Source organism: Ranitomeya imitator, chromosome 3 (genome assembly GCF_032444005.1).
Source record: "Ranitomeya imitator isolate aRanImi1 chromosome 3, aRanImi1.pri, whole genome shotgun sequence".
NCBI classification, from domain to species: Eukaryota; Metazoa; Chordata; class Amphibia; order Anura; family Dendrobatidae; genus Ranitomeya; species Ranitomeya imitator.
In genome coordinates this window covers 470,507,201-470,527,663 of record NC_091284.1, presented here as the reverse complement: position 1 = coordinate 470,527,663, position 20,463 = coordinate 470,507,201, and the positions used below count along the sequence as shown (strand labels likewise).

Sequence of the window (20,463 nt, the reverse complement as noted above, 5' to 3'; positions counted from 1 at the left end):
TTTGCATGTGAGAAATGCTTATTTCTAAATTTTGTGCAGTTATATTAGTTTACCTGGTGAAAATAAATAAGTGAGATGGGAATATATTTGGTTTTTATTACGGTAAGTTGCCTAATAATTCTGCACAGTAATAGTTACCTGCACAAACAGATATCCTCCTAAGATAGCCAAAACTAAAAAAAAAACACTCTATAAAGCTTTGATATGTATGAGTCTTTTGGGTTGATTGAGAACATAGTTGTTGATCAATAATAAAAATAATCCTCTAAAATACAACTTGCCTAATAATTCTGCACACAGTGTATAAGGAGCTGAATTTCTCATACAAATAGTGAGAAACTTGATTTCTCTTATTAGTAACAGCCACTCAAGCAAAGGCTAAAAACAAGTAGACTCTGGACACTCTAATGAATAGCAGAAATAGCAGAAAATATACACTCTCAAAACAACCTATACAGTCACGGGAAAAACAAAGTACACCCTCTTTAAATTCTATGAATTTATACTGTATATCAATTACGGTATATATCTGTATATGGAAAATAGAAAACATCGGAGTCCGGCTCAACAGGACAGGATTTTCCTTTTCTTTTTCAAAAGAAAATATAGTGCATACAAAAGAAAAATTTACATGACCCAGTCGACGCATTTCGTCTGCACTAGGCAGTCTTACTCATGACCATGGTCTCCTTTGAGTGACTGCTCGCTCTGCACACACTGCAGGCAGGCTGTCACTGAAAGTGCGAAGGTGCGATAATAGTGATGCTACCAGTATATTGATTGCTGCCGTAATCACTCTCCAGCACCACCAAGGGCGGCTGAAAGAGCCGTTACAGTGATTACACCATGATTAAAACTTCATGTGTCTGTGTAACTTAACTTCAAGTCAGCTAGCTGCACAGGATTTCAAGACTATCCAAACAATTATAGAACCAGTCATTAGATTTTTTCCATTTAAAGGGAACCTGTTGTGTCCTTGTTTAGCATGTAAACTGTCCCCAGTGCGTTGTTAGACCGGGTTCACACTGGCGTTTGGTTGGTCTGCGTATGGCTGCGTACTTCCTCCCTTAAGTTCCACTTACGTACTTATCTTTAACATTGGGCACACAGGGACATGCATTGTATGCGGAGGAATGCGGCGTTTTGATGTGCCCACCGACCACACAGGAACGCAAAAAGTTGCGTTTCGGTGCAGTCGGCGGGCACGTGAAAATGCTGCATGCGGAAACATCCGCATACAAAGCATGTCAGTGTGTTCATGACCTTGGGATTTTTTGTGTTCGTATTTCGCTCTTCTCCTTCCCAGAACCATAACTTTTTTATTTTTCCATCAATATGGTCATGTGAGGGCTTATTTTTTGCGGGTCGAGTTGTACTTTTGAACGACATCATTGGTTTTACCATGTCGTGTACTAGAAAATGGGAAAAAAATTCCAAGTGTGGTGAAATTGCAAAAAAAAGTGCAATCCCACACTTGTTTTTTGTTTGGCTTTTTTGCTAGGTTCACTAAATGCTAAATCTGACCTGATATTATGATTCTCCAGGTCATTACAAGTTCATAGACACCTAACAGGTCTAGGTTCTCTTTTGTCTAAGTGGTGAAAAAAAATTCCAAACTTTGCTAAAAAAAAAAAAAATTGCGCCATTTTCCGATACCCGTAGCGTCTCCATTTTTCGTTATCTGGGGTCAGGCGACGACTTATTTTTTGCGTTCCAAGCTGATATTTTTATTGATAGCACTTTTATGTAGATATGATCTTTTGATCGCCCGTTATTGCATTTTAATGCAATGTTGCAGCAACAAAAAAAAACAATTCTGGAGTTTCACATTTTTTTCTCCCTACGCTGTTTAGCAATCAGGTTAATGCTTTTTTTATTGATAGATCGGGCGATTCTGAACGCGGCGATACCAAATATGTGTAAGTTTGATTTTTTTTTTATTGTATTATTTTGAATGGGGCAAAAGGGGGGGTGATTTAAACTTTCATAATTTTTTATTTTGTTCACATTTTTTTAAACTTGTTATTTTATTTATTTATTTTTTTTAACTTTTGCCATGCTTCAATAGCTTCCATGGGAGGCTAGAAGCTGGCACAACTCGATCGGCTCAGCTACATAGCAGCGATCATCAGATCGCTGCTATGTCGCTGAAATTCAGGCTTGCTATGAGCGCCGACCACAGGGTGGCGCTCACAGTAAACCGGCATCAGTAACCATAGAGGTCTCAAGGACCTCTATGGTTATACTATGCAGAAGCATCGCTGACCCCCGATCATGTGACGGGGGTCAGCGATGCGCTTATTTCCGGCCTGATGGCCGGAAGTGCCGGTTAAATGCCGCTGTCTGCGTTTGACAGCAGCATTTAACTAGTTAATAGCGGCGGGTGAATCGCTATTTCAAATTGCGTTCAAAACAGCTGATATGTCCCAGCTTGGATGCAGGCTCACTGCCGGAGCCCGCATCAAAGCGGGGGTTCTGACCTCAGACATACTATCCCGTCCGAGGTCAGAAAGGGGTTAAAGATAGGTACGCAGGAGGATGCATGCGGAAGTAGGAGGAGCTTAAGGGAGGAAGTACGCAGCCATACGCAGACCAGGCAAACGCCAGTGTGAACTTAGCCTTAGTGACCCACACATTTTGAATGATGTTCCCAGGGGTTTACGACGACGTCACTCAAATCCGCTTTGAAAAATACTTTGCTTACACAGTGCATCGTAGAGCCGCATGCGCTGCTCCCCGATTAACACTGCGCAAACGTGGCACAACTGTGCAATCACGGGATTTTTCAAACCAGATTTGAATGACGTTGGCGCAACCTCGGAAACATCACTCAAATTGTGTGGGCAGCAACAACCATGACTGAATAAAATGAAGTATACCCCTATGACTAAAAGAGCAGGAATGACATAACTATATGAAGTTCTTTTTGCACATGATTAGTAGATTTTAATTTAAAAAAAAAAGTGTTCGTGATGAACACTGCATCACTAAACGCACTGGGGACAGTTTACTTGCTAAAAAAGGCATGACATGTTCCCTTTAAATTGAGTACCTTGTCTAATTGCTTTTTTTTCTGTGCCCCTCTGTTACAAAGTTATGAGCCCAGTAATTATGATGGAAATTGTCTGTTCAACCAACGGGGCATAAACCACAGAACTTCTGAGAGGCATTTACTTTTTCCCTTCTGTGAAGCTAACTAATTAAAACATAGCCACACCATTTCAAGACATCCCATGCCCACTTTGGGTTCAGAGATGCCCACTTTAGGTTCAGAGATGCCCACTGCTCACCTGCGGAGATGGACAATGAGGCATGTCTTTCCAGAAATTGTACCCATACAATGTATTGGACGCGGTGAATCCGCACAGTTCAGTGGACACATCCGGATTCATCTGGGTTCAATAACCGGCAGCACTTCGGACACAGTGAACATGCGCTGCATCCTAAGCGCTACCAGTTCCTGATCGTCTGCACATACCCTAAAGCTTCTTCAATCTAGTAGAAACAGGTTAGGTTTCTGGCTGTCAGCCACATACAGTGGGGCAAAAAAGTATTTAGTCAGTCAGCAATAGTGCAAGTTCCACCACTTAAAAAGATGAGAGGCGTCTGTAATTTACATCATAGGTAGACCTCAACTATGGGAGACAAACTGAGAAAAAAAAATCCAGAAAATCACTTTGTTTTTTTATCATTTTATTTGCATATTATGGTGGAAAATAAGTATTTGGTCAGAAACAAAATTTCATCTCAATACTTTGTAATATATCCTTTGTTGGCAATGACAGAGGTCAAACGTTTTCTGTAAGTCTTCACAAGGTTGCCACACACTGTTGTTGGTATGTTGGCCCATTCCTCCATGCAGATCTCCTCTAGAGCAGTGATGTTTTTGGCTTTTCGCTTGGCAACACGGACTTTCAACTCCCTCCAAAGGTTTTCTATAGGGTTGAGATCTGGAGACTGGCTAGGCCACTCCAGGACCTTGAAATGCTTCTTACGAAGCCACTCCTTCGTTGCCCTGGTGGTGTGCTTTGGATCATTGTCATGTTGAAAGACCCAGCCACGTTTCATCTTCAATGCCCTTGCTGATGGAAGGAGGTTTGCACTCAAAATCTCACGATACATGGCCCCATTCATTCTTTCATGTACCCGGATCAGTCGTCCTGGCCCCTTTGCAGAGAAACAGCCCCAAAGCATGATGTTTCCACCACCATGCTTTACAGTAGGTATGGTGTTTGATGGATGCAACTCGGTATTCTTTTTCCTCCAAACACGACAAGTTGTGTTTCTACCAAACAGTTCCAGTTTGGTTTCATCAGACCATAGGACATTCTCCCAAAACTCCTCTGGATCATCCAAATGCTCTCTAGCAAACTTCAGACGGGCCCGGACATGTACTGGCTTAAGCAGTGGGACACGTCTGGCACTGCAGGATCTGAGTCCATGGTGCGTAGTGAGTTACTTATGGTAGGCCTTGTTACATTGGTCCCAGCTCTCTGCAGTTCATTCACTAGGTCCCCCCGCGTGGTTCTGGGATTTTTGCTCACCGTTCTTGTGATCATTCTGACCCCACGGGGTGGGATTTTGCGTGGAGCCCCAGATCGAGGGAGATTATCAGTGGTCTTGTATGTCTTCCATTTTCTAATTATTGCTCCCACTGTTGATTTCTTCACTCCAAGCTGGTTGGCTATTGCAGATTCAGTCTTCCCAGCCTGGTGCAGGGCTACAATTTTGTTTCTGGAGTCCTTTGACAGCTCTTTGGTCTTCACCATAGTGGAGTTTGGAGTCAGACTGTTTGAGGGTGTGCACAGGTGTCTTTTTATACTGATAACAAGTTTAAACAGGTGTCATTACTACAGGTAATGAGTGGAGGAAAGTGGAGACTCCTAAAGAAGAAGTTACAGGTCTGTGAGAGCCAGAAATCTTGATTGTTTGTTTCTGACCAAATACTTATTTTCCACCATAATATGCAAATAAAATGATAAAAAAAACAGACAATGTGATTTTCTGGATTTTTTTTTCTCAGTTTGTCTCCCATAGTTGAGGTCTACCTATGATGTAAATTACAGACGCCTCTCATCTTTTTAAGTGGTGGAACTTGCACTATTGCTGACTGACAAAATACTTTTTTGCCCCACTGTATTTTAGAGCAGCAGTAATAACACATTTCTGTCATTGCAGCATAATATGGAGCAGAAAACATTGTCACTAAATGGAGGCATCACTTAGTCATAATACACAAGGAATTATTAGACAAAAATAATAATATTAAGTACGATACCTCAAAACATCCTTGCTCTTGGAGGTTTGCTTTTGTTTCCATGTACACCTGATTACTAAATACAGATTTCCACAATGGAGAGCTAACAACTGAAGTTATCTTTGCAGATGGCAAATCTGCAACAGGTCCCAATTCTATAAAGGAAATATATGCAATTAAAAATATATATTTACTCACTTATACTGAGCAATACATTATATATATATATTACACACACATATATATATATATATATATATATATATATATATATATATATATATATATATATATATATATATATATATATATATATATATATATATATATATACACACATATATATAAGTACATACATACACACACACATGCACGCATATACATACAGCGGCTTGTGCGTTTGGGCACCCCTGATCATAAATTATTGTTACTGTGAACATTTAAGCAAGTTGAAGATGAAATTACCTCTAAAAGGCCTAAAGTTAAAGATGACACGTTTTCTTTGTATTTTAGGCAAAATAAAGTATATTTTTTAAATTTTAACCCCTTAGTGACGCAGCCAGTTTGGTACTTAATGACCGGGCCAATTTTTACAATTCTGACCACTGTCACATTATGAGGTTATAACGGATCCCAGTGATTCGAAGATTGTTTTTGTAACATATCATACTTCATGTTAGTGGCAAAATTTCTTCGATATGACTTGCGCTTATTTATGAAATAAACTGAAATTTGGCAAAAATTTTGAAAATTTTGCAATTTTCAAACTTTACATTTTTGTGCCCTTAAGGCTGGGTTCACACTTTGCGGTTTTTACCGCGGAACCGCCGCGATTTTGATGCTGCAGGTCCGCAGCAGATTCCATAGCGTTTCCATTTACATGTAAACCCTATGGAAACTGCAAACCACTGTGCACATGCTGCGGGAAAAACCGCGCAGAAACGCAGCGGTTTAAAACCCGCAGCATGTCACTTCTTTGTGCAGAATCGCTGCGATTCTGCACCCATAGGAATGCATTGAACCACTTACTTCCCGCATGGGGCTGTGCCCACGTTGCGGGAAGTAAGCGGCTAATGTGCGGTTCCTACCCGGGGTGGAGGAGAGGAGACTCTCCTCCAGGCCCTGGGAACCATATTTGGGGTAAAAAAAAGAATAAAAAATCATGTTATACTCACCTCTCAGCGCTGCACGCGGCCGTCCGGTCAGAGTTGCTGTGCGACCAGGACCTGCGGTGACGTCACGGTCACATGACCGTGACGTCACGAAGGTCCTTCTCGCATAGCATCTTTGGAACCGGACCGCCGGGTGCAGCGTCGAGGAGATCCGGACATCAGAGGGTGAGTATAACCAATTTTTATTATTTTTAATGCTGCATATTGCTGCATATGCAGCATCAATAGTATAGGTGGAAACCCGCAGCGGAAACCGCGGAACAAACCGCGATAAATCTGCAGGGAAAACCGCAGCGGTTTTGCCCTGCAGATTTATCAAATCCACTGCGGGAGAACCCGCAGAGGGACGCCGCAAAGTGTGAACATGGCCTTAATCAGTCGTGCCACACAAAATAGTTAATAAATAACATTTCCCACATGTTATCTTTACATCAGCACAATTTTGGAAACAAATTTTTTTTTGTTAGGATGTTATAAGGGTTAAAATTTGACCAGCGATTTCTCATTTTTCCAGCAAAATTTCAAAAACAATTTTTTTAGGGACCACCTCACATTTGAAGTTTATTAACCCTTCAGGAGCTTCACGAGAACTAAAGCAATGTGAAAGGAAAAAAATTAACATTTTACTGTTTAACAAAAATTGTATTTTGAGACCAACATTTTTTTATTTTCACAAGGGTATCAGGAGAAAATGGACCACAAAATTTGCTGTGCAATTTCTCCTGAGTACGCCGATTCCTCTTATGTGGGGTAGAGCCACTGTTTGGGCGCATGACAGGGCTCAGAAGGGAGGGAGCACGGTTTTACTTTTTGAACGCAAAATTGGCTGGAATCAATGGTGAGTGCCATGTCACATCTGGAGACCTCCTGATGTATCTAAACAGTGGAAACCCCCTCATTCTAATTCCAGCCCTAACCAAATCCCTAACATACCCTTAACCTTAACCCCACAACCCTAACCCAAATACCACAATCCTAGCCCCAACCCCTACCCTAGCCCCAATGGAAATAAACACTTTTTTTAAATTTATGACTTTTACCTAAGTAAGGGGGTGATAAAGGGAGGTTTGATTTACCATCCCATTAGAAGACACTGATGGTGCCTGAGGTACCGGGGGGGGGGAGGGGGGGGTGGAACTCAGTGGACCCCAATCTCTCTCTCATCTAATGTGCTAGATCATATCAGAGGAGAGGGAAATAAATGGGAAATTTGACTTTTTTTTTTGCAGTTGCTGTTATACTGTGAATAACAGCGATCGCAACAGTGGGGACGGTAGCCGAAACCCCGGAGATTCTCCGACACTGGGGGGCGCAAAACCTTATTGCTCAGCGCCGTAAAAGGTGGCGCTGAGCAATAAGTACCCTTATCTGCCGCCGCTAAAAGGCGTATCAGCGGTCGTTAAGGGGATAAAAATTACAAAAAGGTAAATGGTCAGATGCCAAAGTTTGGACAACCTTGGAGATGTGTGTGGTAAGAATATTTTGACCAAGGTTTCAGGCATTAACCCCTACGGGTGGTTTGCACGTTAATGACCAGGCCAATTTTTACAATTCTGACCACTGTCACTTTATGAGGTTATAACTCTGGAACGCTTGCACGGATCCTGATGATTCTGACACACTGTATTTCATGATAGTGGTAAAAAATTTTTGATATTACCTGCGTTTACTTGTGGGGAAAAAAACGGAAATTTGGTGAAAATGTGGAAAATTGTGCAATTTTCCAGCTTTGAATTTTTATGCCCTTAAATCACAGAGATATGTCACACAAAATACTTAATAAGTAACATTTCACACATGTCTACTTTACATCAGCACAATTTTGGAACTAATTTTTTTTTTTGTTAGGGATTTATAAGGGTTAAAAGTTGACCAGCAATTTCTCATTTTTACAACACCATTTTTTTTAGGGACCACATCACATTTGAAGTCATTTGAGGGGTCTATATGATAGAACATAACCAAGTGTGACACCATTCTATAAACTGCACCCCTCAAGGTGCTCAAAACCACATTCAAGAAGTTTATTAACCCTTCAGGTGTTTCACAGGAATTTTTGGAATGTTTAAATAAAAATGAACATTTAACTTTTTTTCACACAAAATTTACTTCAGCTCCAATTTGTTTTATTTTACCACGGGTAACAGGAGAAAATGGACCCCAAAAGTTGTACAATTTGTCCTGAGTACGCCGATACCCCAAATGTGGGGGTAAACCACTGTTTGGGCGCATGGCAGAGCTCAGAAGGGAAGGAGCGCCATTTGACTTTTCAATGCAAAATTGACTTGAATTGAGATGGGACGCCATGCAGCGTTTGGAGAGCCCTGATGTGCCTAAACATTGAACCCCCCCAAAAGTGACACCATTTTGGAAAGTAGACCCCCTAAGAAACTTATCTAGATGTGTGGTGAGAGCTTTGAACCCCCAAGTGTTTCAATACAGTTTATAACAGAGCCGTGAAAATAAAAATTATTTTATTTCCCACAAAAATTATTTTTTAGCCCCCAGTTTTGTATTTTCCCAAGGGTAACAGGAGAAATTGGACACCAATAGTTGTTGTCCAATTTGTCTGGAGTACGCTGATATCCCATATGTGGGGGGGAACCACCGTTTGGGTGCATGACAGAGCTCAGAAGGGTAGGAGCGCAATTTGGAATGCAGACTTCGATGGATTGGTCTGCAGGCGTCCCTTTGCATTTGCAGAGCCCCTGATGTAACTAAACAGTAGAAACCCCCCACAAGTGACCCCATATCGGAAACTAGATCCCCAAGGAACTTATCTAGATGTTTTGTGAGAACTTTGAACCCCCAAGTGTTTCACTACAGTTTATAACGCAGAGCCGTGAAAATAAAAAATAATTTTTTTCCCACAAAAATGTTTTTTTTAGCCCTCCAAATTTTTATTTTCCCAAGGTTAACAAGAGAAATTGGACCCCAAAAGTTGTTGTCCAATTTGTCCTGAGTACGCCGATACCCCATATGTTTGGGTAAACCCCTGTTTGGGCGCATGGGAGAGCAGGAAGGGAAGGAGCACTGTTTTACTTTTTCAACGCAGAATTGTCTGGAATTGAGATCGGACGCCATGTCGCGTTTGGAGAGCTCCTGATGTGCCTAAACAGTGGAAACTCCCAATTCTAACTGAAACCCTAACCCTAGCCCCAACCCTAGCCCTAACCCTTGCACTAACCCTAAATCTAGCCCTAACCCTAATCCTAACCCTACCCCTAATCCTAACAGGAAAATTGAAATACATTTTTAGAATTTTATTATTTTTCCCTAACTAAGGGGGTGATGAAGGGGGGTTTAATTTACTATTTATAGCGTTTTTTTAGCGGATTTTTATGATTGACTGCCGTCACAGACTAAAAGACGCTTTTTATTGCAAAAAATAGTTTTTGCATCTCCACATTTTGAGAGCTATAATTTTTCCATATTTTGGTACACAGAGTCATACGAGTTCTTTTTTGCGGGACGAGTTGACGCTTTTATTGGTAACATTTTTGGGCACGTGACATTTTTTGATCGCTTTTTATTCCGATATTTGTGAGGCAGAATGACCAAAAACCAGCTATTCATGAATTTCTTTTTTTTTTTTTTTGAGCGATCTGACATGCAGGGCTGCAGGCTTACCAGCGCTTGCTCTGAGCAGGCGCTGGTAAGCCACCTCCCTGCAGGACCCGGATGTAGCCCCGCGGCCATTTTGGATCCACGGCCTGCAGGAAGGAGACGCTCGGTACAAGGTGAGCACATCGCCTTGTACCGAGGGTCTCAGGGAAGCACACAGGGAGCCCCCTCCCCGCGCGATGCTCCCATGTACCGCCGAATAGCTGCGATCATGTTTGATCGTAGTGTTCCGGGGGTTAATGTGCCAGGGGCGGACCGTGACCGCTCCTGGCATATAGTGCGGGATGTCAGCTGAGATAGTCAGCTGACACCCGGCCGCGCTCCCCGCGTGAGCGCAGCCGATCGCATATGACGTACTATCCAGTCACTGGGAATTAAGTCCCAGGTCACCTCGACGGGATAGTACGTCATATGGGATTAAGGGGTTAATTAGCCTGTTAGGGTTATGGCTTGTTCACTATCATTGTTTGCAAATTTCCCAGCTTTATAAAAACCCAGCCTCCCATAAAACAGCAGCGATTATTATTATTATTATTTATTGTTATAGCGCCATTTATTCCATGGCGCTTTACATGTGAGGAGGGGTATACATAATAAAAACAAGTACAATAATGTTAAACAATACAAGTCATAACTGGTACAGGAGGAGTGAGGACCCTGCCCGCGAAGGCTCACAATCTACAAGGGATGGGTGAGAATACAGTAGGTGAGGATAGAGCTGGTCATGCAGCGGTTTGGTCGATCGGTGGTTAGTGCAGGTTGTAGGCTTGACGGAAGAGATGGGTCTTCAGGTTCTTTTTGAAGGTTTCGATGGTAGGTGAGAGTCTGATGTGTTGTGGTAGAGGGTTCCAGAGTAGGGGTGATACGCGAGAGAAATCTTGTATACGATTGTGGGAAGAGGAGATAAGAGGGGAGTAGAGAAGGAGATCTTGTGAGGATCGGAGGTTGCGTGTAAGTAAGTACCGGGAGACGAGGTCACAGATGTATGGAGGAGACAGGTTGTGGATGGCTTTGTACGTCATGGTTAGGGTTTTGTAGTTGATTCTGGGCAATGGGGAGCCAGTGAAGGGATTGACAGAGGGGAGAGACCGGGTAATAGCGGGGGGACAGGTGGATTAGACGGACAGCAGAGTTTAGAATAGATTGGAGGGGTGCGAGAGTGTTAGAGGGGAGGCCACAGAGCAGGAGGTTGCAGTAGTCAAGGCGAGAGATGAGGAGGGCATGGACTAAGGTTTTTGCAGATTCATGGTTGAGGAATGAACGGATTTGTGAAATATTTTTGAGTTGAAGTCGACAGGAAGTGGAAAGGGCTTGGATATGTGGTTTGAAGCGATGGATTCTTCTCAGCAACTGCCTAGCACTCTGAAAATGAAAATGGAGGCCCACAAAGGAGAAGGCTATAAGAAGATACCAAAGTATTTTCAAGTTGCCCTTTCCTTAATTCGAAATGTAATTAAGAAATGGCAGTTAACAGGAAGAGGGGTAGGTCAAGATAAGGTCTGGAAGACCAACCAAAATTTCAGTGAGCTGCTCGTAGGATTGCTAGAGGCAAATTATGACCTCTGCTTGACTGCAAAAGACCATCAGACAGATTTGGCAGACTCTGGAGTTGCGGTACATGGTTCTATTTTTCAGAGACACCTGCACAAATATGGCCTTCATGGGAGAGTTATCAGACGAAAACCTCTCCTGCATCCTCAGCATAAAATTCAATGTCAGAAGTATGCAAAGGAACATCTAAACAAGCCTGATGCATTATGACAATAATTCCTGTGGACCAATGAGGTTAAAATAAAAGTATTTGGCCACAATGATCAAAGATGTGTGGGAAAAAAGGGCACAGAATTTCAGGAATAGAACACCTTGCCAACCATTAAACATGGGGGTGGATCAATTATACTTTGGAATTGTGTTGCAGCCAATGGCACAGGAATATTTCACGAGTAGAGAGAAGAAAGGATTCAATTAAATTTCATCAAATTGATGCAAACATAATACCATCTGTCAAAAAAGCTGAAGTTGAAAAGATGATGGCTTCTACAAATGGATAATGATCCTAAACACACTTCACAATAGACTACATCAAAAGGTACAAGCTGAAGCTTTTGCAATGGCCCTCACTGTCCCCTGATCTGAACATCACTGAAAATTAGTGGCTAGACCACAAAATATCAGCGCATGCAAGATGACCCAGGAATCTCACAGAACTGGAAGAATGGATGAAAATCCCTCAAAACAAGAATTGAAAGACTCTTGGCTGGCTACAAAAAGCACTTGCAAGCTGTGATACTTGCAAAAGGGGGTGTTTCTGGGTAATAACCATTAAACTTTTTTATAGGCCCATTTTCCCTTTTGTAATTTTTAAAATGTAAAAGATTAAAAAATACATTTGTTCTCTAAAATACGAAGGAAATGTGTCATCTTTAACTTTAGGCCTTTTAAAGATCATTTAATCTTCAATGTGCTTAACTGCTCACAATAACATCAATTTTGACCATTGGTGCTTAAACTTTTACATGCCACTGTGTATATAATGTTCAGCATAAATGAGTATGCCCCTTGTGAAATGTATGATTTTAATCAATCTCTCAATGAATACAAAAACAATTTCCAAAATTTTTACAAGACTGATGTTTCATAGAAACTCCCCGATGCCAGCAGCACTCCTGCAGCCCCACATAAGGGCACTGCATGGTTCACTTCACTGTTGGCACTATTCACTTAAAAAAATGACTTTAGAAAAATGCATGGAGCCTACAATGAAACATGGTGGTGGCAGCATGAGTGCAGCTGGTATTGGGAAGGTACATTTCATTTATGTACTGCATTATATTGAAAGAGAAGATGCTACCATCACTCCGTGCACTTGGCACACGTGAACTTATCCAACAAAACAATGATCCAAAACACACATCTGATGTATTTCTCAAGAACAGGGTGAAAGTGAGTCAGTGGCCAAGTATGTCTCCTGAACTGGACCCAACTGAACACCTATGGAGAGTTCTGACGAGACAAGATGATCTTCACTCTCCATCCAGCATCCAGGCTCTAAAAGAGGTTGTTCTTGAAGAATGGATTAAGATAGATGTTGCAATATCCGACCAACTAGTTCATTCCATGCTTATAAGACTTGGTGGTGTTCTTACACATCATGGAAGTCATACGAAATACTAGATGTAGTTGTTTTGGATGTGGGGTGTATTCATTATTCCACTAACGAATTTGAATAAAACTAAAGCTTTTGTAATGAGTTATATTAAATATTAATTAGTGGAACTCAGTCTTCTGAAATTTTTGGAAGTTATTCTTGTGTTCAGTGAGATATTGATAAAAACCTCACTTTTCAAAAGTGGGTGTACTATGTACATATACACACATAATATAGAAACACAAATTTTTGCCATGAAGGAAAGCTGAAGAATAATTAATTTACTTTGTGTCAGGGCAACTGTTACTTGAGAAAATAATGATATTTTACAGCAAAAAAAAAAAAAAATGATGACCAACTCTTTCTATATTCGAACAAATGCATTTTTCTAGTTAGCATAATTAAAATGTATATGTATAACACACAAAAGTTGTAGACAGACATAAGAAGGCTGCTTTTACACAAACTATTTCAGTTAATGACTTAGCACAAGCTACAGCCAGAAACATGGCCAAAATTTGGAAAAGGCATAGATCTTTCCACCATGCTTTTTCTCTGTTGGTTTCATAATTGGTTTTGGCTTATAGATATTAACACAAACTATGACTGTTAAAGTGACCTTAGGAACAGGAATTTCTTACCACATGAGGACTTCATCGCCATAGACCGGGAGGCAAGACGGCCCATTAAGCGTGCAACAAGTATCTGTAAATCTGAACTCCAAGACAGGGCAATATCTGGCAGGCCGAATGCAGTCACTGTAAACTTAAAACCCCATTCATTGTTGCTACTGTCCGAAAAGAACAAAAATTGAAGTTGTGGACCAGCCTTGAAAGTTACTTTCTGAAAGAAAAAAAAATTACAATACATTGCTATAGTATACAATACTCTGTATAAATATTTAGACTATGCCTGAAAATTCTTATAATCCAGCCTTCTAGAAAACCTGTCATTATAACAGAAGGATGGAAATAATAGCTTCAATGCGATGTTCTCATTGTACTAACAAGTATTATAGTATGCACTAAACATCCGCAAAACAGTGAGTGGGGAAAGAGGGAGTCCTGTGCAGTCACCTGGTGCAGGACATAAATAGGGGTGCTGAAGAGGAAGGGCGTTCTGATGGTGCCTATCGCCACACACTGCCAGCTCCTCATTGTTATATTTCAACAGTACGGCCTTAAAGGCAAGATCAAAAATGTGGCCCCTTAGATTTACTCCTTCATGACCTTGCTCTTTTGTTTTTTATTCCACTTCTTCCCAGAGCATTAACTTTTATTCTTTTTTATTTTTCAAGTGCTTAAAACTGCAAAAAAGTGTCATTCCACAATTTGTTTTATTTACCATGTTCACTAAATGCTAGGCCAGTACAAGTACACAATTACCAAACATGGATAGGCTTTATTATTATTATTATTATTATTATTATTATTATTATTATTAAAGAGGTGGAAAAAAATCCAAAATTTGTCATTATTTACCTATTTTTCGCTTATGTCGCCATTTTTTAAGACCAGTAGCATCTCCATTTTCCAGGATCTGGGTCTGGGTGGTGGTTTATTTTTTGCAACTTGAGCTGATGTTTTTATGCATACCATTTCAGGGTCGATACAAAGCATTTTATTGCAATGTTGAGGTTGCCAAAAAAATGTTTTTTTTCTCAATACGCCATTTACCGATTTACACCATTGATACCACTCGTAAAAGAGATATTGGTGACAGGTGAGCTTTCCTTCTACACAAATGGGTAAAATTGTTTGAGCAACTTTTCTACATTTTATCAAAACTTACTTTGACTAGTATGGCTGGGTAGTGCTAAGAGCTCACAGAATATCACCAATAAATTATCTACATGAAGGGGATCTGTGAATAAGATTATTAACCATTTCCCCTTGCATTTGCACTTTATCACATACTGCTTTCGCTTGCGTTAGTCTTATTACATTGGAACTATTGAGCACGTTGTGAAATAAACGCGTAAGAACTCTTAAGGTGGGAGTCACACTACCGTACAATGTGGCCAAGAGCTATGCGAGAAAACATCGCATAGCACTCGGCCCAGTGTTACCCTATGGGGCAATCCAGGTCAGTGTATTGTTCTCAGGCGTATTCAGCGTGCGTGTAAAATCATCTGAGACTCGGCAATTCAAGCCTATGGGTAGGAGGAAAAACTCCATCGCCACACAGACCATCCGTATAGCGTGTGACAAATACGCATACATTTTCCTGAAGCCAGGAAACTGCATCACCCAAGAACAGGAAGCTTGGAATGCAGATAGTCCTGGCAACCTATAAAAAAGCCAGGAACACGCCTCAACAATCACTGGGTAAGGCTCCCCAAAACGTTGAGACAAGACCCAATGTAAAAGAACCTGCTCAGTTGCGTTTAAGGTTACCCCGTCACACGTTTTTCACAAACCAGGAAAAACACGACACCAGCAGAGCTTCTATTTGAAAGATTTGAGGAGTTAACTTCTTGTAGAGCCAATGTATGGCTTTCTTGATTAGGTTTTTATTCATTTCAAACCATTGAGCCAGTTAATTTAATGTGATGGTACATACGGAAAATCAGTGAGAATTGGAAAGCCATACAGATGTCATACAGATAAATGGCTGAGAGATAATCGCATTACACACGGATGACCATACAAAGAACACTCGTGCAACTCTCGGCAAGGAGACTCGGACCGATCTTTTATACATTTAGTGTGACTCCGGGCTTGTATAGGCTATCCCCTATGAATTGTTCAATGCCAAAAGGAACTAGGGAATAAGGGAGATTAAAAAATTGTCTTTTTTTACACTAGCACTTTATCTATGGCACTTACTGGCCACAGTACTACTAGATGATTGAATTATTGTTGTTACTATTCATTATATACTGTATTCCCGCTCTGTGTATGCGTAATTGTCACAGACTTACCATAAGGGAATGCTTCCAGCCCAAGTTATTGTGCTTCTTGTGATTTGTCCTTTTCTTGATAAATTCATTTTGTTCTGTGCTATACATAGCCGTGCTAAAGTATGTGTAAAGCAAAAATAATTTTCTTCTATAATTCACAATGACAGGCACGAGGGTCTTCTGCAGACCCGGCCGTTATGACTATCCATCAGCGCCTCGCAATCACATAGCAGGGAAACCGATGGACGGGATTCGCGATGCGCTTCCAGCCAGCGAGTGTTAATGGGGTTTTCCCCAAGAACAAAAGCACAGGAACATTTTATTTTATTTTTTTTAAACACATCCAATTGTGGAAGTTATTATTCCAAGATCTATGGGTTACAATCAACCTTTTTTTCTGTGGGAAAACTCCTTTAAATGATGCCTTCAATGATTGGCAGTGGCATTTCACTGGTTAACAGCCAGGGGTGAATCTCGGATCCACCCATGGCTGTTAGAGGCACTTGGTGGCTGATTAAATCAGCCATCAAGTACAGGGAAAGATGCAGGCTCAGAAACGGAGCCTGCATCAAACGCAGGGACACAACCTTTGACGTACCTATGCGTCAAAGATTGTGATGGGGGTTAAAAGGACTTTGCAGTAAAAAAAAATGCATGTATTATTTTAAAATGTTGTTGAAATAACAAAAAACATATTGCTTAGCATTTATTACTTACCTTTGGCCACTTGTCAGTACCAACTTTGTGATCATAACGAACTTTGCCGCCTCTGGCATCTGTAAACTCCAAGTAGTCATATCTGCACATACATATAAAACTCATTTGTTACGGCTAGTATCCACAATGAAGCAATCAATTCCGTGTGTAAAAAGCACAAATCAATTATTGATAATTAAAATTGATTGCTCATAAATAAATTATTATAGCTTGAAGAGTTGATGAATGTACATTTTCATTTTCCTATCCAAACTAGTGGAGGCGTATGGTAAGTTTAATTAAATGTCCATACATTTTTTCAAACCACTCATTTGCACACGGATTTAGAAATTGGGAAAAGCAGTTATCTGTTATATAAGATAATACTATACGAGAATTACCTCTTTTCAGTTTCACACTTGTCATCGAATTCCACCTCAAAGTAAGTTGCCCCAGGGCATAGGAAGACTGTTGTATCACGACAATTGTTTTCATAGTTGTGAGGCGATTCCATGTTCCAGGTCTGGATGACCACCGGTTGTTGCACTTGATTCCAACTTTCCATTTCAATCTATTCATGATAAAAAGAACACTATACTCCTGAAGTGCTCCAGGATTAAAATAAAAACATTATTAAATACATAAGAATGTACAATGTTTACATATCCAATGAAAATTAAAGGGGTTTTTACTATGATAAAAAATATAGGGTACCAATGGGGCACAAAGATAGCACATTCAGATTCGCAACCAATTCCAAACATATTCGCTTAACTCTAGTGAAGGGTGCCGCTCTTACAGCCGGCTATGAGAACGCCGCTGTCTACCTAGGATATATGGCTTCTCTGCATTCAAGTACAGATATCATCTGCAAATACTCGGCCAAAGGAGCAGAAGTCTGCAAGTGGACGTACTATCTGGATAGAAGCAGGCTACAAAACAATGATCAGGCTACACGGGCATGCCTGATCTAGAAAAGGGAAGCATTTCAGGAATTAAATTCTATTTGAAAATGGATTTTGATCTTTTCAATAAAATGTATTTCTTTTTATGCTCTGGAAAATTCCCGAAAAAAAATGTAGAACAAAATTTGCATGCGTTACATGCAAATCTGAGAGTTAAGCTCTGTTAAAATCTGTGCAGAATTGTAGAAAATGGAATCCTCTGCGAAAACCTGCTGCCTTATGCCCACAGCACCTACCTTATTGGCACTTTCACCAGGATCACCACAAAGCTTCTTCATTAACTTGGTTAAATTGCTGAAACTCTGAAGTAGTAAACAGTGTGGAATATCAAGAGCGCAAAACTCCAACATGTATGTCATCTGTCAAAATCAAAAATGGTGTTAGGGAGTAAAACATTAAAAAGGTGAAATACTTCGCCCTATGTGCCTTTTACTCACGAGCTGGCGTGTTGACATGGCAAACACAGAATTGTTCAGCTTTTCAATGATCATCTTCCCACTGCACTCGTTCAGTAAGGGTTCCAGTATAGTTTTGGTGTTTGTTAAGAAAAGATCAACATCTAAAAAACACATAAAACTATCAGAATAAACTGAGAGCAAAAAAAATCAATTTAGAAAGACTCCAATACTGCTTTATGAAGACAGCACTCCTTCTTAGAAAAAAATTTAGTGGTGTATTAGCCTATATGGGTTATCGTGATCAGTCCTGTCCGACAGGCGTGGCTAATCTAGGTCCAATGACTCCTCCCTTCTTGCGATGGAGTCCTCCTCTGCTTTGTCTGGATGACACGTCCTACGTCATCCATTGTTCCCCTTCACTCTCCAGTGTGGGGGGGCACTTCTCTCTGCATTACCGAGAGCAGAGAAAAGTACTGTTCGGCAAATGTACTTTGCTCTGGCAAAGAGAAGTGCACCTGCGCAGAAGCACAAAGGGGAACACTGTGTATATGACGTAGGACGTGTCATCTACACGAAGCAGAGAAGGAGGACAGCATCACAAGAAGAGAGGAGGCACAGGATGAAGACCAGCAACGCCCATCGGTCCACACCGCCTCATAGGGGAGTATAATAAAATATAGGGCTTTTTTTTTTTGCCTTGCAAAGAGAATTCGAGTCATATATACAGTATTTTGGAATGTTGTCACATGTGGCTGATGAATACATTGAATTTTATTATTCAGACTGCAGGAAACTGGGGGGGGGGATTTTTCTTTTTTTGTTGTATACATTTTTAATTTTTAATACATGCACCATTTCTCCATATTTTGGTATAGGGTAAAAGTATACCAAAAAAGAATCTTCTTGGAATCCATTTGACAAATTTAGGTCAAGGTAGACTGATATGTTATTCAACGTCACACGAACTGTAGCATAACCATGACGTAAAGCTGTTCACTATAAGCAAAAAATGACCCATTGCTTTTGTGTGTGCTTTTTTACATTTTGGATATGCATTTTAATAGGACTATCTACATTTTTTTTTTAAATTCGTAATCTTGCCATTTTCACACTGGCCATCAGCTCTTTTTCAGATTCTTATTTCCCGTCCTTCCAGGAACAGTTTTCAGCATAAATACTTAGAGAAGTTAGAGTCCCAGTGACCAGTGTGAAAATTGCAAGAGTTCTAATTTTTAATACAGTGTGATATGGGAAAAATAAAAAGAAATTGCCAAATAATTACTTTTAAAAGGAGGGGAGTATGCTACCGGACAATGCTCAATCATAAGCAGGCAGCAACACATGGGGGAAAGAAGAATAAGCTAAAACAATAGCTTATAAAAGGTGTCTCAGTGTGACACTTAGTGGCAGTCTGTAGTCACACACAGCTACTTAGTGAGGAGATCAATGTGCCGGGATCAGAGCAGAAATAAGTCACTATATACACCTGTCATTTTACGGCAATTAGTGTGGGTGAGGGCAGCACAGCAGAGCTGAGCTTTGTCTCACTACGAAGACGTCTGCTGCTCTCCTCTCACAGTCCTGTCAAGCTTTGCTGTATTCAACTCCCATCACAACGACTGCTGTGAGATGAAAGGTATTATGACACTCTACTTCTGCAGTTTGTGATGACATACAGGTCTGCAGTGAGATCCGTGAGGAGAGCAGACTGTCATTACATGCCTCACACAGAGGTAACCTGCTCCAAGCTATTGTATGCTGATGACCGCGTCATGAAGGGGAAGAGTACAGGCTCAGGGAAAAATCTGGAAATGCCCAGTTGGGCTTAACATACATTATAACATGCACTTTACAAGCTAATACCTCCACAACCAAGAGGAAAAATAAAAAGTGCAGTTTTATTTCAGCTTTGCAGCCACTATTTAATGATTAGGTAAGTTTGACATGCGCATAGTAAAAAAAAAAAATTTTAACACAAAAACCTGATCTGAATAGGTAATTTTCTGATTATATCTTAATATGTATGTAGCAGTCCCTCATTGGTCAAATATGTATATCTATATGATTTGTCCCCACAGATTTAAAACAATATTCCCATAGCACTGTTCTTCATACCATGATTGAGGGCAGTTATTGCACCAGAAACATGCCAGTTTTAAAACTTTTTGTATTGATCCACTTGATTTAATGTACTTTGAATTTGGATTCAAGAAGTATCGTTTGTCCTTACAGAAAGTGACATGTTAAGCATGTCGAGATGAGGAGACTTAAAGCCGCAATGCTCCTCTGGAACTGCAAATT

The 20,463-nt window shown here is 40.5% G+C and overlaps 1 protein-coding gene across 1 annotated transcript in view; it reads right to left on the bottom strand.

Moving 5' to 3' along the window:
- LOC138670277 (zinc finger ZZ-type and EF-hand domain-containing protein 1-like) overlaps positions 1-20,463 on the bottom strand; it is a 306,056-nt gene that overhangs the window by 121,713 nt on the left and 163,880 nt on the right. The window contains exons 20-25 of the mRNA XM_069757472.1: positions 18,202-18,323; positions 18,001-18,123; positions 17,201-17,370; positions 16,821-16,902; positions 13,843-14,044; positions 5,279-5,412 (exon numbers count right to left, since the gene is read on the bottom strand). Coding sequence (XP_069613573.1) covers positions 5,279-5,412; positions 13,843-14,044; positions 16,821-16,902; positions 17,201-17,370; positions 18,001-18,123; positions 18,202-18,323 — 833 coding nt within the window. The remainder of the gene's footprint in view (positions 1-5,278; positions 5,413-13,842; positions 14,045-16,820; positions 16,903-17,200; positions 17,371-18,000; positions 18,124-18,201; positions 18,324-20,463) is intronic.